The sequence below is a fragment of the Streptopelia decaocto genome (genome assembly GCF_964273445.1).
Source record: "Streptopelia decaocto genome assembly, chromosome: 3".
In the NCBI taxonomy this organism is placed as follows: Eukaryota; Metazoa; Chordata; class Aves; order Columbiformes; family Columbidae; genus Streptopelia; species Streptopelia decaocto.
This window is the reverse complement of record NC_138656.1, coordinates 37,849,073-37,865,932: the sequence shown is the minus strand read 5'-3', so window position 1 is coordinate 37,865,932 and position 16,860 is coordinate 37,849,073. Positions and strand designations below refer to the sequence as shown.

Below are 16,860 nucleotides of genomic sequence, written 5' to 3'. Positions count from 1 at the left end.
CAAAGTCTTGTACCACTAATACAGGCTCTGTTTGAACTCATGACCTATATGTGAAGGGCTCAGTATCCTGTTACAAATCCCTTGAGCTATCTACTCCTCTGTGTGTAATTTTCAAAAAATCCCTATCTCATACCCATTTTTTCTTACAGTGTTTTACAGAAGTTAGGCTCCCTGTACCCTTTTTTCCTGTTAATGTTGTTCTGATTTTTTTTTCTGCATTTTGAGATGGTTGGATATTCTCTTTTTCAATTTCCAAGCCTGTCTTTTCTATGCTACCTTGTATTTCATTATCCTTCAAAATGGGGCTGGTTTATAATTTAATAAAATTGTTCAATACAATGAATTAATGCAAACCTTTCTTTAAAGGCTAGCAAATGTGACCTTGTTTCATGTAACAACTTCAGGAAATTGCTTAGATTTTAAGTGAGGTTTTGACAGGTGAGGAAGGAGAAAATTTGCATGAAGATCTTCAGTCATTCTTGTGAGAACATATACAGTTAATAAGGGCATTGTTTGATCTCTTCGTTAATCTATTCATAAGACCCTTCTGCTTTTCGCTATGCACAAAAAACACAAATGTATTTTCTAGAGGTATTAATTTGTTGTTTGAGGTTATTACTATTACTGTAACAATAGTCCTACTGTAATAATAGTCTTAACCTGGCTTTTATTAAAGTCATAGCTAGCTTGCTTTGCTGTTCTAATTGCAAACACATCTTTTCTCTCTTCATAAGCCTGAAAGAGGAGTTTTGGCTTTGAGCTTCTTGTAATGGCTAACGTCTAATAATTTTATTGACAGCTTGGGCTAACCATCTACTCCTTCATCAGCAGGTCGTTGCCATAGTAGGTGAATTCACAAGCTATGTAGAATTCACCTTGTTTCTCTCTGAAATTTCAGATATGAAAAATCAGTCTTCATTTGTATTGTAAATGTGAACACAGAAATAATCTGTATCCAGTTGCATTTTTTAACATGTAAACTAACTTACATATCCAAAAAGCAACATCTTTTTGTGCAGTCCGTTATGCAAATTATTCTAATGGGATATTTAATTCAGCATTAACCAAAGGAGTTAGTTACCCACTTAAAAGAATTTAATTTAAAGTTTATTAAATTAGTATGATCTCAATCCCTGTGTGATAGATACAATGGCATCAAAATAGAGTTTTCTGTAATTAAGTGCATTTGTCTGTACTCCAGGCCTCCATGAGATGCACTCACATAAAATATGCCTTAGAAGAAATGTGGCTGTTCAGAAAGATAATAACATACATATAGTGGTTGAAGTATGGGAGTGACTCTTTTCAGGAGCGCACTAAAGCATGTGCTTTGCCTGCAAGAACGCGTGTAAATACTTTGCCGAATCATGAGTCAGCTTTTCAGACCACTGACGAAAGTTTTATTCTGACTCTGGAGCATAAAATAACCTGCCCTTTATGCGAGTGCATTTTAAAGCATTAGGTTACAGTGTTATCAAATCACAGTATACTCTTTCCCCCCTGGGCTGATGCTTTGAATCATTTAAAAACACGGGAACTGTTTTTCCTGTTGCACTTAGGTACTGAAACTTGTCCTGGCATTGGACCAAAGAAAGAAGATAAACAGCGGAGCACTAGTTCTCCAGGTGAAAAACGAACTGAGAGACAGACAGAGACAGCAAGTGTTCGGGTAGCTGCAGGAAAGGACCACATGGAGGAGCAGCACTGCAGTGCTGAATCAACATTGGAGCCACACACCCAGTCCACAGGGACAGTGGGCAGGCCTTCTTTAGGCTGTTTGTCATCTGGGGATGCCAGTAAAGATAACAGTTTGCAGCCGAGAGAAAGACAACTCTCTAAGGATGCAGAAAAAATAGAAGGCACAGCTGGGGAGCCTGGAGTGAAACTCCCTCTTGAGCCAATGGTAGATGCTTTGGTTTTAACAGATGCTGATTCTATGCCTACTGATTTGGTTCCCGCTGATAAAGGTGTGCAAGCTGATAGAAATCTGCTCAGATCAAAACATGATGCTGGCCCTTCAGAAATTGCTAGTGGCCAGCCTGGAAACAGTGATTTAAAGCAGCAACAGAAACAGCCTGATGACGATAGATCTTCGCAGGAGAGAACTGCATCAAATGTATGCTCTGGATGTAATAAAGTGTCTGAGCATGAGAATACTGCCCATTTACAAGTATGCAAGGAAATACAGAGAACAGCAGGACAGGAGGAGAAGGTAAATAATGAAGAACAAGAAGATTTATTTCTCAGATTTTTGAATGGTAACATAATAGACACTGAAGAATCATTTGCAAACTTAGGAAGCCAAGAGGACTTCGACGCTGTTCCAGATATTTCACCTGAACGAGCATCTTACAACTCACTGGAAGCTTTATCACTAGATGACAGCTTTTCTTCTCTTGATGAACTTGCAAGAAGGATAGAGATTGCTGAGGTAAATACTGTGAATCCTATAAAATCTTCCATATTTATCTCAATGAAAATATTTTAGAAATTTACAACTTCAAACTGTGATAAATATTCCTTCATATATCATTTTTTAACCTGTAAAGAAATCTATACGTATTAATTGTTCTGAGTAAATTCAGAAAAAAAATATTTTGCCTGTTTACCTCCTCCTCGACCAGCAGTGCTCTGTGTTTCTAAAAATTAGATTGGTTTTTACATATGAGTGTCAATGGGTGTGAACAGCCTTTTTTTTTTTTTTTTTTTAATTCTGACAGAGACTGTTAGGAGATGGGCTGACAGTTCCTTTTAAATCACAGTTTTATATCAGAGGTCAACATAATGCCTATGATGTAACATGTTTGTTTCTATTCATAGAATAAAATCTGCTTTTCAGAGCCTGTTCTCTATAGGTGAGAACTACATATCTAATAAACTCTGTGTATGAATGTATGGCTTCTAATTTTGCCAAGTTTAGGCAGTTTTGTGTTCAGCCAAAACTAAGAAAGAACTTCTAAGCCTGAAGCCACCTTTCTGCAGCATTGCTGATAGACCACAACAAGGATGAGCGCTTCATAAGCTAACTTTGTCTTCTGAAAATATAGAAGATGTATTGCTTTGGGACTTTCTTGGAGCTTGTATGATGACATCTTCACTTTGTCTTCTGGTTGTGGTGCATTTGCAATCATGGGACCTTAAAAGCTTTTTCTTTAAATGAAAAAATGAGATTATTGTGAAATGACACAATTCCAGATGCTGGAGGGGGAACTCTTGTAAAAAGGTCTCTTCTAAGTTCATCTCTATTTTTAATGCATTTAACAGTACAACATCCCCTGGCAATAAAGTAACAGTACTTCTCTATAGATCAGAAGCTAATGCATAGAGAGCAAGAACCCATGATTGCTGAGGGGGAGCAGCCAAGCAAGGAACTAAATCCGGGGGATTCATGCTGATGTTATTACATTTGGCAAATTCTCCAGAGCTGGAAATGGACCATTTTGTTTTTTCTCCCCACCTGAAGAGCTTCTTATCTCCTTTCCAAGATCATTCATTGTGACCTGTCCTAAAACACCTTGTCTTTCTGTGGGATGTCAGGAAGCACACCACATACCAGGACTGAGGGCCATGTGCACAAAGATGTACACAAGCTCTTGCCAACATGCAGATGTGGAAACCCACGTACATGTTCATACATGTAATCAAACTTTTGAACTAAATCCGTTGGCTTGTGGTCACTTAAAGGATGATTTTGAAAATGAGAATTTTGTTGACAGACTGTGCTAAGCCCATATACATGTACAACAGAAGAGTAAATTAAATATTGTCCCTCTGGATTAGTTTTCTTTTGAGCCCACTGCAAGTTCAGCATTTTAAGCTACAGGAGAGAACTGTTCAGTTTCATGTAAAAAAATCGTAAATTAATGCTATAGAAGCTGTTTTAAAATTGCTATGTTCATGCCATTTGCATTTTACAGGATGGGATGAGAAACAGCATATTGATACTGTTAGAAAGCTTATGCTTTACAGGGAATCTAGTTTCTTTTCTGGCTTGCTATCCCAGTGCTAAGACTTCCAGTACTCAGTGTTGAGTCTCTGGCAAGGAAAAAGTGCCTTGAGTCTTTCCATAGCACTTTTTCTGGCCGTATAAAGCATAGTGTTGGCTAACACTGGTGGGAGTCTTTTTGAATTGTTCTTAACAAGAGGCCTGAGTTGTGTGTGAGCCAGGGGGGTTAAATCAGGGAGAAGAAGGATTAATCTCAGTACTGATTAAAATTTGTAATATGCAGCATCTGGGGCTGTTTTGCAATACCTGAAATTTCTCAGTGCAGCAGGGTGAGTTAAGGACAGCACAGCAGATTGTATTGTTTCATTATATGCTTGTATTTTGCTTTTCCAGTTAATGTTACCAAATATTGTTGCCCTAGGGGTTGCTTTTCAGAAGTGGTTAGCACTTCCTGCTTGCCTGGAAGACACCAGGAACTGAGAGGGTTTGGCACCCCTGAGAAAGCAGTACTGTTAACTTGCTTTCACTGATACTGTTTTAGTACTAAAATAAGTACTAAAGTACTAAAAAAAGATTTGACTGATGGTTTGACAAGCAGACTGATCTTTGCACCCAGCCATAACATTTCTTCTTTTCTTGTCCTCCTGAAGCCTTTGCATTTGCGCTGTTCGGGCTGTGGTCATCTGATAAGAGAACAATGTTTTCATACAGTGGTTCTGAAAAAAGTACCTAGAAAATGCATTGGTAGCACATGAATGAAATGAAATTAATTACATGAAATGTACCAACATGACAGTAAAAAAAAAAATCAATTTACTGTGCTAAAACATGTCATGAAATAAGTATTTACAAATTCACCACAAATGAGTTAGAATAGAAGGCAGAAGATTATTTTTAAATAAACAAGGTACAAAAATCATGTGGTAGGACAAAATTTCATTAATATTTTTAAATGGAGGTGTAATATTAATTTATTGAAAATGGAGAAAAGTACTTTTATGTGTATTTACAGTTAGGAAGTTTTGTTTGATGTCATATTGAGATCGAGGAATCGTCTCATGTAGTTGTCTAATTTAGATCCTTTATGTCACTTGCTTTTAGTCTACCATTTACAATAACTAATTACAAGACTGAAAATCCACTAAATCCTGATTCTGGCTTTAAATAATAGCAAAACGTAAATACTTTACGTATTGTAAACATGCAGATGATGGAAAATCACTGTCATTTTATAGAAACTAGATTCATACAGCTAACAAAGAACTTTGAAGCACAGTGAGCAGTCGGCAGCAGCAGATATCAGAAGTGTATAACCCCTTCATAGATATCTGCTGTCATTTCTGCGAGAATGAAATGACGTACAAGCAATCAAGCAAATTGTAACCTCAATAATATAAGTTCTGTTTTGCCACGTGAAATAAAAGTTTAGAACATAAGCCCTAATCTGAGTGACAGTTAGGGAAAACAGTAAAATCTTAATGTTTTTCCTTATTTGAAAATTATCATTTGAGGTTTTTTTCAGAAAGCAGAGACAATGAGACTGTCTGCCATGACAAAAGGTACTATCTTTTGGTTGGCAATTTTTGTACACCAAGACTTTAAAAAAGTACTGAGTACATAGTGACTAGTAGCTGATTTGATTGCAGAAACAAGGTCTCCACCTATCTCTACTAGACCTGAAGACAGAGTCTCCCAGGGTGGCAGAGTCCTTGTTGAGATCCCTTGTTCTCTGGTATGGCTTGGGTCCTGTAGTTTTGAGTTTGCAAGAATTACGGAATAGAATCATATAATAATTTCAGTTGGAAGAGACCCTCAGGATCATCGAGACCAACCATAACCTAATTATAGCACTAAACCACATCGCTAAGAACCTTGTCTAAATGCCTTTTAAACACCTTCAGGGATGGTGACTCCACCACTTCCCTGGGCAGCCTGTTCCAATGCCTGACAAGCCTTTCGATGAAGAATTTTTCCTAATATCCAATCTAAACCTCCCCGCCACAACTTGAGGCCATTTCCCCTTGTCCTAGTGCTTGCTACTTGGGAGAAGAGACCAACATCCTCCATGCTACAATCTCCTTTCAAGTAGTTGTAGACAGCAATAAGGTCTCCCCTCCACCTCCTTTTCTCCAGGCTAAACAGCCCCAGTTCCATCAGCCGCTTCTCATCAGACTTGTGCTCCAGGCCCCTCACCAGCCTCGTCACCACCTCCATGTCTTTCTTGTAGTGAGGGGCCCAAAACCGAACACAGTCTTCAAGGTGGGGCCTCACCGGTGCCAAGTACAAGGGGACGATCACTTCTCTAGTCCTGCTGGCCACACTGTTCCTGGTACAAGCCAGGATGCTGTTGGCCCTTTTGGCCACCTGGGCACACAGCTGGCTTGTGTTCAGCTGTCTGCCAATCAAAACCCCCAGATCCTTTTCCTCCAGACGGCTTCCCAGCCACGCTTCCTCAAGCCTGTAGCGCTGCCTGTGGTTGTTGTGATCCAGGTGCCGGAGCCAGTACTTGGCCTAATATTATGTATCCATATGAAATGCTTACAGGGTATCTGAGCTATTTGTTGGTATGTAAAGGGGCAAGCATATAAGCAGAATAATGGTGCAAGTCTGACGCCGTGGTATGAATACTGTATCTGCCAAGTTAGCTTCTTTTCAAAGTCATATTATTCATGTATCCAATGTATTTTATTAGCAAAGGGGTTTGTCTGCTGCTTATAGCTTAACTCAGGGTAGTCTTGCTTTTTATCAATTTGTTGTACAGTTATGGATTACCACTTTAAAGAAATCTGGTATTGCTAGAAATAAAACTGTAGACCTTTGCCAAGTAACTCAATAAGGAATACATCCCACAGAAGAGTATACAAACAAAACTCCTCCTTGAGTAGTTTTCTGCATTCAGACCAAAATACTTCATACAATGAACTTTTCTTCTGAAATCCCACTTTGCAGCCTCTTCGGTTTGGGGGTTTTTATTTACTTCTGTATGCTACATATGATTCCAATCGTTAACTTTAATCTGTTTTCTCTCAGAGCTTGAAGTACAGGGCCTTATTTTCTTAGCAAAAATATGTATAATGTAAGAAGGTTTTAAAATATTTTATTAGCAAATGCTGTTTTAAACAGAGAAGAGACAGGTATTTTAATTAGAGCTTTTTTTTTTCTTATTTTACAGCCAGGATATTAAACTTTATCCAAAAAAAGTATAAAGATTTTTCAAGAAGCAGAATAACTTTGTGTTAATAGTGGTAAATAGAGAAAAGCTAAAACATTTAACAGAGTTTCAATTAACCAACAGTCATTGCTGTTTTCCTTTTTGACTGTTGATCAAAATGCCACCACATATCCATATGCCATTTGCAGTTCCTGTACAGTAATTATAAAAGTTCTGGTCAAAACATTTTGTGAAGGCCAGGAGAGATAAGTGAGTAAACTCAGTTATACAGGTGTCCCGAGACCATCTTTTGTTGATTATCTAACTTAGAATTAAGAAGAAGCTGTTTGCAGCCTAGTGCAAGCCTAGGTTTTTCCTCCTGTGGTTCAAGTCAAGCAGAGACTTGACTATGGTCAACTCGATTAACTACAGTTCCCTCATTAACTTCCAATTTAAATAATGTATTCTGCCTTTTAAAATTCCTCCTGCCTTCTAAAGACTGGGATGGAAAACTTCAAGTCTTGCAAGGCAGCTAAGTCCCTCTCCTTGGATGTTTAATTAATGGGAGATGGAGCCAATGCAATCAGTTTATATATTGCTTTGAAATCTTTCTAAATTACAGGTATAATAGAAAAATACATTTACAGTTGTTTTAATTGAACAAGATTTTATTTATAGCAGGACAGACCCTATTCTTACATGACAAACTTACAGTAATGACATTTTTATGACTGAAAATAAGAAAAATGTAGTGAAGTTTGCATTAAATAGTTTTGAGCTGCAACTGAGAATATGGTAGAAAAGAAGATGAAAATACTGCTTTATGCAGAATTCCATACGTTTGAATTTTCATTTTAACAATAAAGTCTATCCTGGTTACGAGGCATGGCTTTGTAGGTCCTCTGCAGAACAAAACATAAACCTTAATTATGTTACTTGTGAAATTCAAAGACAGATGAAATATTCTAGGTGTGAATTACATCTCAGGTAAAGGAGGGACAATCATAAAATTACAGTCTATGGATATTGTTGGGACAAGAGAATAACCCTAGCCACACTGATTTTTTTTTTTCAAAATCAAAAGCCCTTACTCTCCCTTTTTAAGCAAAATAAGATATTCAGAGTAGAGAAAACTGTGCTGTGTCAATTAGTTCTTTATACTTTTAGAAGTAAATCCTGAAACCTAGCCATATATGCTGACAGGAAGAGTAAGTGAATCTCATTGTAGCAAGGCTTTCCTTTGCAAGCCTTTTACGTAACTGTAATCACTGAAACACACATTTCCACATAATCGTGTCAGAGATAGCCCTCTGATTTTAAGCTTGGAGAAGACAGAGCTTATGATGCAGTCGTTCAGAAAGTACCAAGAGCCACAATGAAGCATCTCAGTTTGAAATGGCAACTTGCAGAATGGCCCACCGCATACTGATCTTAGGGCAGACTGGTACTAAACGCCCTGCCGGCCTTGGGTGACATTCCCTCCGAGTGCACTCTGAGCCACCTGGGAACACGCATGCCAGACGACAGCAAGCTTGCTGCATGGAGGCGGGAGGCGCCATTGATCCTCTTTACGAAAGCAGTGCCACACACAGAAGCTTAAAATAATCTATTCTTTTGAAGGACATAATTTCATCTCCGCCCTCCCAAATAAATAAATCAAATTCATGCCCTCCTACGCAATCCCTCTTCCTTGTCACAACGAGGGAGCATATGCGTTAATTTTCTAGCTGGCCTGATAAATTTTCATGGCAGCTCTGCAAGGCTAATTTAACATTACCAGTATTACCAGTAGAAGCTTCACCCCAATGCCCTTGTCTGTTTTGCTGAGACACTTATGGGCTATTATTTCAGATTCATGAGTGCCAAATAGCGGTCCTCTATATGTTGACTTAGTTTATTTTCACCACCTCCACTCTGTCCCTGCTTTGTAAGTACTTCATTACATTGTTTCATTAAATAATCCATTTAAGTTCTTGAGCAGATAATCAAAAGGGAAAATGAATATCAAAAGGGGAAGTGTGGCAGAGATCAGGTTTATCTTCTCAGTTGTCATTTTGGGAAAAATGGTTAGACTGTAGGGATATACTCATGGTGACCAACTCTGTGAGTTTTTCAGAGCAACATTGTTCATCCCCTTGAGGGCTATAAAGTACTGCGGGGCTAGAGACCTGCAAATGTAATTGGTACACTTACCAGTTAAAATGTTGCAAATGCCAAATGCTGTAGTTGCTGCAATGCCTATTCGATTGTGCTTGTGTTTTGCTGTGTTCAATGCACCATCTCTCCAATTACAGCATGCATCAATGCATTGTATAAGCTTGTAGCATGAAGCAAGCTTAGGGATGTAAGTTATGAAGTCATTTGTTTTCTGTTTTTCAACAGCTCTTATAGTTGCAATGCAAGCAAGTTTTTATGCGTGGTCTTCTAACTTGATTAGATTATGTGGGGAGTTAAGCAATCAGTTGTCTGCAACTACAGCGTTATCTGAAAATTTGGGTTTTTTTCTACTCAGAGTTTTAATGAAAGTTATAGGCATTTGGGGTCGTCTCCTGCATAGATGAGTTGCAAAGTCAGTTGCAAATGTGATATGTTTTCTTATCTGTTGCACAGATGTATACAGATTACTTTTCAATTTAACAAATGTTGTTGCTGATCTACAGAATAAGTTTTTTAAAGAGCTACTGAGATTTATTAAGAGATGACTAAGACTTTTTTTCAGGTCAAGATAATATCTAGATTAAAAAAAGTCATGTCTAAACATGCTTCCTATTTTGATTTTATTTATTTCTAGCACACCAGGAACTGCTTGCTTAGGAAAGAATTTTTCTGCTGATGCTTCCTCTACTTTTATTTCTCTAATACCTAGGAAATTACAGACTGCTTAGGCTGGTGTAACATCGTAGTATGGCTCAGTGTATACTCTTGCAGCTAAGCCAAATGCTGTAGCAAAGGCAAGAGAAGTTACAGTTTATTGACTTGTTGACCATCACTGTTTGTGCAAGCCGTTTGCATGACTAGCCTGTAGGGAAGGACTTTTGAACTGCTGCTGTATCCAGATAGCTTATTACAATGTGGAGCTGGAATCTATCCAGAGCATTGGAGCTTTCTTTTTCTCTGGTGTTACCTCTTTTTGGTTTTGTGATTCCACTGTAGCTTGTTGTCTGCCCTGGGGAAGCAGTTGCAATGCTGGAAAATTAATCTCACAATAAATACTTGGAAGTCTCTGCAGGATTATATCTTTGGAGAGGCAGCAGCAATGTGTCATTGACTTCTTATTGCCCTCTGATGATCATGTTTTTGACATGAACCCTCCTCGCCACTGCCCCAACCCTTGTGATTTAAGAACATGAGCTTCCAAAGGAACTGTTGCAGTGAATACGAAGTATGGTCCAAAGAGTAAATGTATGTGTTTAACTTTGATAGCAATTAAAGGCAAGTAGTGTCAGCAGACAGCAGAATGCAGCTGTCCTGCATGTTAAGGAATTGACACGTTCAGGAAGGAGGATTCACAAGTGCACAATGTTTAAGAAAAGTAGAGTGGAAACGCTTTATAACTCCTTAAGGTCATTGTTAAATAGGTCTCACGTTTGGATTTTTTACATCCTTGTGCCACTCACTGTCTTTCCTGATAGATTGCCCCAGCAGAAGGTTTGGTGTCTATACTAAAGAAGAGAGATGACAGGGAAGGAAAAACAATTGCTCAAGTCCAGCAAAAGCAAACAAAGAGAAGAGTGCGATTCCAAGAAATGGAAGACACATTGGATCAAGGTAGTTTAAAGCTGTTAATTCTTGGGTTGCACTTTTGTGTTGCAAATGATGTTGATCTTTTTGTTCACAAGAGCAAAGTGAGTGTTCATTGTCATACTGTCTTGGCTTTTTAAAACTTAAGTAATAAGTGAAGGTGTTTGATCAAAGATCAAGATACTAGGTTTGGGTATCAAGGCTACAGAAGGATACAATAAGTACACTTCTGTTTTAGCACTTGGCTGAGACTGAAGCCACAGACTTTTTCCTCTGACTGAATGATTTGCAAGTGACATCTAATGGACGTCCTTTCATTAACGTTTTGAGCATAAAGGTGGGAGGTGTAAGCTTTATCCCTAAATCTAATCCATATAGGTAAAGAGGGATGCAAAAGAAACAAGTCTGTTGTGCTTTGTCCACAGGTAACATTCCAACCCTTTCTAGTAGACCGTAGGATTGAAGGGTGTCAGATTTTAACCTTGCTTTGTAACTAAACATGCATGTATATTTGCTAGCTGTCATTAAGTTTGGCTAAGCACCTTACTGCCTTTTTGATGGGCTAAATAGCCTCTTAAGAAATACAATACATTATTTAGTTATGCTTTTCTTGGAGTTTAAAGCCTCTATTACTAAAACTGAAGAGATGTTAAGAAAAATACTTTTGATTACTAATGATACTATTTTCTGTATCTACTGTGTGTGTCAGCCACTAAATGGTATTAATGGAGCTCTTTAGTGCTTCAAAGTGCATTAAGTGTGTCTCATACACTGAGAAGAAAATCCATTCACTGCCCAAAAGGGAGCTTTTCCCATCTTTTTGTTGAAATTATTTTAAAACAATTTGTTGTTTTAAATAAAATTTCAATTAGAGTTTCTTCTATGGTTTTTTTCCCAGGGATTTAGTGATTCAAAATGAAAGTTGTTTATTATTATTTTAAATCCGATTTCAAACACCAAAAAAAAGTGCTTGAATGTTTCCTCTTTTTTTCTTCTTTCCCCTGTTTCTTCCCCATGATGTAAAATGAAGGTAGTTCAGAAATTTTCTTAGAGCCTCTTCAGTCTGATAGAAGATGCAGATGTTGTTCATGCGTACAAATTACCAAGGACAAGTGAGGTTGTGAGGATGCAGCAGCACCTCTGCAACCTCTTGATTGCTCTTACTCTGGAATAAACAGTGATGCAAACAGTTACCACAGGACAACTGAGATGTAAAAGAGCCATTCACATTAGCCTACCCTGAAGGTTTTGTGTCTATCAGTGTCTTACAGTCAAAATGTGAGAGCAAACACAAACAGTTCATGTTAGCACAGCCAGTGTCAGTACAAATGAAGCAAGAATGTTTCAATTTGTTTTATTTTCAAAGCTTTTATTTTGTTTCAACTATTTCCATGCAGGAAGGCTTTGGTTGTGCAACATTCTCATAGTTAAGTGTATTTTGCTTCAGTTCAAGTGAAATCAGCAAGGACAGGTACACAGGTTGCAGAAATGAAGTTATATAATTATTTAGCTTTCTGAAAAGACTGGGTAGAGAAACATACAGTTCCTGGTATGTATTATGGTCACTTTGACATGGTGAGCATTATTGAGTGTGTTTACCTCCTGACACATTCATGGTAAAAACCTATCTCGGATTTTTTCATGTATATTGTTTTGTATATCATCCTTTTCACCTTTTCTGCTCTTGTATTTACAGATGAAGTAGCTGGTGGCTCCTGTATTTTGCTGGTCCTGTTGTGCATAGCAACTGTTTTCCTTAGCATTGGAGGAACTGCATTGTACTGCACCTTTGGTGATATGGAATCCCCTGTGTGTACTGATTTTGCAGCCAACATGGATTTCTATTATACGCAGATATTGCAGCGTATGGAAGAACTCAAACACTGGATAGCCTTCTCATAGCTGAAATGAGCAGAGACAAAAGACTGAGAGCTCACCAATGCTTACTGGAGAGGGCAGAAAAAAATTGTGATTTCAACTTCTCAAACACTTGCCACCTGCAGGCGATATGTATTTGATGATGTACTTACACTTGTACTTAGAAATCAAGAAAATTCTAGTTTAGCAATCAAGTGGCAAAATGTTCACATCTTAAGCTGTAGCAGTGTGGTATGGGAGAATAAAGTTATTCTCTTCACGCTTTTGAGGGCAGGCGAGTAGCTTTTCAACAACTTGAGCAAGTGAAGAAGAAAGAAGAAAATTGTCTTCTATATGCTCTCCCATTGCCACACATTGTGTAAGCAATCTCTGGAAGCTTAGTTAGAGGACAGCTTTAATTTACAGCTGTTTGTGCAAAGGTGTTGCCTCCAGCTATCATGCAATAAGTCTGTGTTTTATGGAAACATTATTTTTCATTCAAGTCTTACTATGTTTCTCCATTTTATTTCTCCTGGTGAGTCATGTAGTTATTTGGGTGGAGTGAGAAGAGTGCAGCGGCATACACAGAGCCCTCATTTGGTGATTAACAGGCTGACCCTGTATCTTGTAGCTTACAGTGAATATCATGAGTGGGATGAATCTGCTGGCAGATTTCACTGAATTTCCTGGAACTTTACTCACAGTTTTCTGGGGGCTATTTGAGAAATGAAAGGTTAAAAAAGAAATCATTGCTCTCACTGAACACAGAAGCAAAAGTAAGATGTTAAAGGAATTATTTGTGTTAAATAGTAGAGTGGCTTTGGCCAGTTTTAAAGCACCTGATAGCAGGTGTGGGGCTAACTGGGCTTTCTGTCCAGCTATGTCACTGACATGCAGTAATCACTTTGTGCCTCAGTTTCTCCTCCATACATGGGGAACAATGATCCTTGCCTTTGTCTGTGAATATTTATTGCAATTAGGGCTCATGTCTGATTCATCCCAGATGAGTGCACAGGATCACTGAACTGTGTGGCTGCAGCCTCTCTCAGTGAGCGAATGCTTACGTAAAGTGGGACTGATCCAACTGGAGAGGTGCAGAGGCTCACTGCAGACCCACGCCCTGTTAGCAGTCTGGGGCACTTGTTCCAGCAGATAAAGCACATTTGCATCTATTTGCCCTGCAGTTCTGAGACTTGTATTGTAAAATCTGTTCTTTTTCTATCAGCTATACAAACAAATTTAAGTCAGGACAAAGAGTCACTTTTTAATGGGTATTTCTGTCACTTGGTGCTCAGCCCTCCCTGTATGGTACGTGAGAGAACCACTGACGTGACTGTGAAGGTGAGAATTAGATGCACAGGCCTTTGGCCCACACTGGTCAAAAAGCAGCAGCTGTGCTTGCACAGAGAATAATGGCTCAGCCCTGCTGAAGGTGTTAGTGTGAAATGATTCCTTTACACCTCAGGAAACAGCATTTTTGAGGAGTCCACTTCACTCCACTCCGTCATTTCCTACTTACTAACGTTGTATGATGCAGTGTGTTCAGGTTTAGAATACTATTGTGTAAAATACGATGAAGTGAAATCTTCAAGATATTTCTCAGAAATGTAACATTAAATGATCATGCTTTTTGGCATTTGCAAGCAAATTGTCCTTCTAGTGAGCTTGATTGTTCCTAACACACTGTTATACTTAATGGGTTTTTAAAGTGAAAGTTAAAATCACCTTTTTTTCTAGAATAAATTGCATGTATGATTTCTCTTTTTGTTTTCACTGGAGAGCCTTAGTTTATTTATACCTTAGGGAGCCTCATGTGCAGCTTTATATCAAACTAGCAAATTTTAAATGCCCAACCTAATGAAAACTTTTGATTTTAGAATGAAACTTGAGAATGGTAGTTTGGTAGACTTTTTGTTTGTTGTCCTCAGAGTATTATGATGCTGGGCTAATCTAAAGGAGAAAGGGAAAGACACTTTTATATTTTAAAGTGTTACTGGCTGGTTCAGTTTATTATTTGAAGTCTGGGTTTGTTTATTTATTTAGCTTTTCTTTTAAGAGAATCTTAATTTTCTTTTTTTGGTAATTTACTCACAGAATAATTAAAAAGCATGCATTCAGTTAAAATATGTATTTATAGTGACTGTGTAGTTAGAATATGTTTTGTTTTTCTGTAACTTTGCATTGAGTGTTTCAAGATATTTTGTTCCTAAAGAGACAACTGTTGATTTCAGCTTAAAAAATCTTTTCAAGGTTTTGTGCACTTCATCACCAAAAAGATCAAGTATATATAGAACTATTTATTCAAAAGTATATCAGATATGGAGATCAAAGACCCTTTACTTTTAGGTTGATTTAATTAAAACTATTTTAAAATAATTATTTTCTTTAAAACTGTAAAGCTATTTAAAGTCAAAGCAATTTTTAATAAGCATTTCAGTTTAAAATCAGTGGTCCAAATCCTGGTCTGTCCACTTTGTGTTATATTCCCAGAGCAAAGACTCACTAGTATCAGCAGAACTGCCTGAAAAGAAGATCATGAAGAGTTTGAACACCACTTTACCAACATGTACCCGATGAAAACTGAGCATCCAGGCATTCTGTGTAACTCAACTACTTTATACTTGTGTTGTAACTTGGACCATCTTTCCAGCCTCCCCAGCCTATGCCAAGGTACCACACCTGCAACGTCTCTCAGGATTTGAGGGAGCGGAAGGGGCACATATGCAGAGGCTGCCCAGCTCCTGATCTGAGCTATTCACTCCTCAGCTGCAACCAAGTGATTGAATCTGGATCTGATTTCTATTGGCATCCCTTTACAAAAAGCCAATGGTACTAATTCTTGCTTTGTGTGACAGTTCTGTTAGTGCAAATAGTTTGCATGGTCTGTAGTACATTACCAAACTTGCAGCTACCAAGGTAACAAAATTTGCTTTGTGTTGAACTCCAAAGAGCGTGTGGGTAGGCCTGATGTTGGCCTTCCTATGTACTCTGTTCTCTTTAGATTGCTGGTGACATTGCTTCCATCTGGGTGACCTGAGGGTGTGGGATCTTATAGTCAGGTAAATCCAGACTAAAAGAAATTGTTGATTTGAACAGTTATTCCTCTTGTCTGAGCATTTGGAGGTAAAATAATACTGAGCAACAGCTAAAATGGTTGTAAGTAGGAAAAAACAGAGGGAAAAGGCTTTTTTTTTTTTTAACTCTGTTGTGCATTTTAAAGCCCTTTGTGTATTTGATTCTGTTTCCTTCCCTGCCACTGTCATTTCTAGCTGTTCTGCTTGGCAGTAGGGGAAACACACTATGCCAGTGTAAAACTATTTGTAATTGGTAAGAAAATTCGGGGAACGGTTTAATGTTTGACAGCACTTAAAAGTAGTTTCTTAAAATATGACTGGATTTCAGGCTGTTAGTGTACCTTCAAAGAAGTTGTGGCCACTTAAGCACCTGCAGCGCGCTACTAGAAATCCCCACCTTCCACTTGAATTCTTTGAGCATGATTATTTTGAAGAGATTCTCACAATAGAGCAAAACCAATGAGACTCTTGATGTAGATTCAGCATATGCTGCCAAAAAGAGCTTTCTGGTGACATGAGTAACACCCTCACTCCAAATAGCCCAGACTACATCAAGAAAAGCAGTGCTATGGTGCAGCCACACTATACTACAGGCTTGTTTTCAAAACAGTGTCATAAGGAAGCATCTTCCACAGCTCTGATATGCCAGCAGAAGTTCATCAGCAAGACACAGCCCATGTTTTAAAATTATTCTGATATCTTTGCTTTCCTGCTTGGAAAATGCATAGTCCTGGTGACAAGCAGTAGGAAGTAGTCTAACGAAAAGGGAAACTCTTGCATAGGGTGTTCTGGGAGTAATGGGCAAGCTTGAACTATCAAATAAGCAGAGTAGATTGGAAGTCCAGATTCTCGTGTGACTCGGTACTGTTCTACTTGATAACCTAAAGGGATCTTACCCTCCTAAGAAAATATGATTGCCTACTTTGTACTGTAATGTAAAACCAAGACCATCTAAAAGGAGTAATAACTATTTGTAACAAATTTAACTTAAGCTTCCTTTAGCAAAAGGGGTAAATAATTGTGTTTGAAACCATCACCCAAGCTTGTAATTTAAACACTGTAGCAAAAAAAAAATAAAAACTGTCCCAAAG

The 16,860-nt window shown here is 38.2% G+C and overlaps 1 protein-coding gene across 5 annotated transcripts in view; it reads left to right on the top strand.

Moving 5' to 3' along the window:
* The window catches only part of CNST (consortin, connexin sorting protein), a 49,753-nt gene extending 35,301 nt beyond the window's left edge, over nucleotides 1-14,452 (top strand). For all 5 annotated transcript variants that reach the window (XM_082047761.1, XM_082047763.1, XM_082047762.1 and 2 more), the window contains 3 exons: nucleotides 1,560-2,431; nucleotides 10,730-10,865; nucleotides 12,535-14,452. In XM_082047761.1, coding sequence (XP_081903887.1) covers nucleotides 1,560-2,431; nucleotides 10,730-10,865; nucleotides 12,535-12,740 — 1,214 coding nt within the window. In that variant the 3' untranslated portion in view covers nucleotides 12,741-14,452. The remainder of the gene's footprint in view (nucleotides 1-1,559; nucleotides 2,432-10,729; nucleotides 10,866-12,534) is intronic.
* The last annotated feature ends 2,408 nt before the right edge of the window (nucleotides 14,453-16,860 follow it).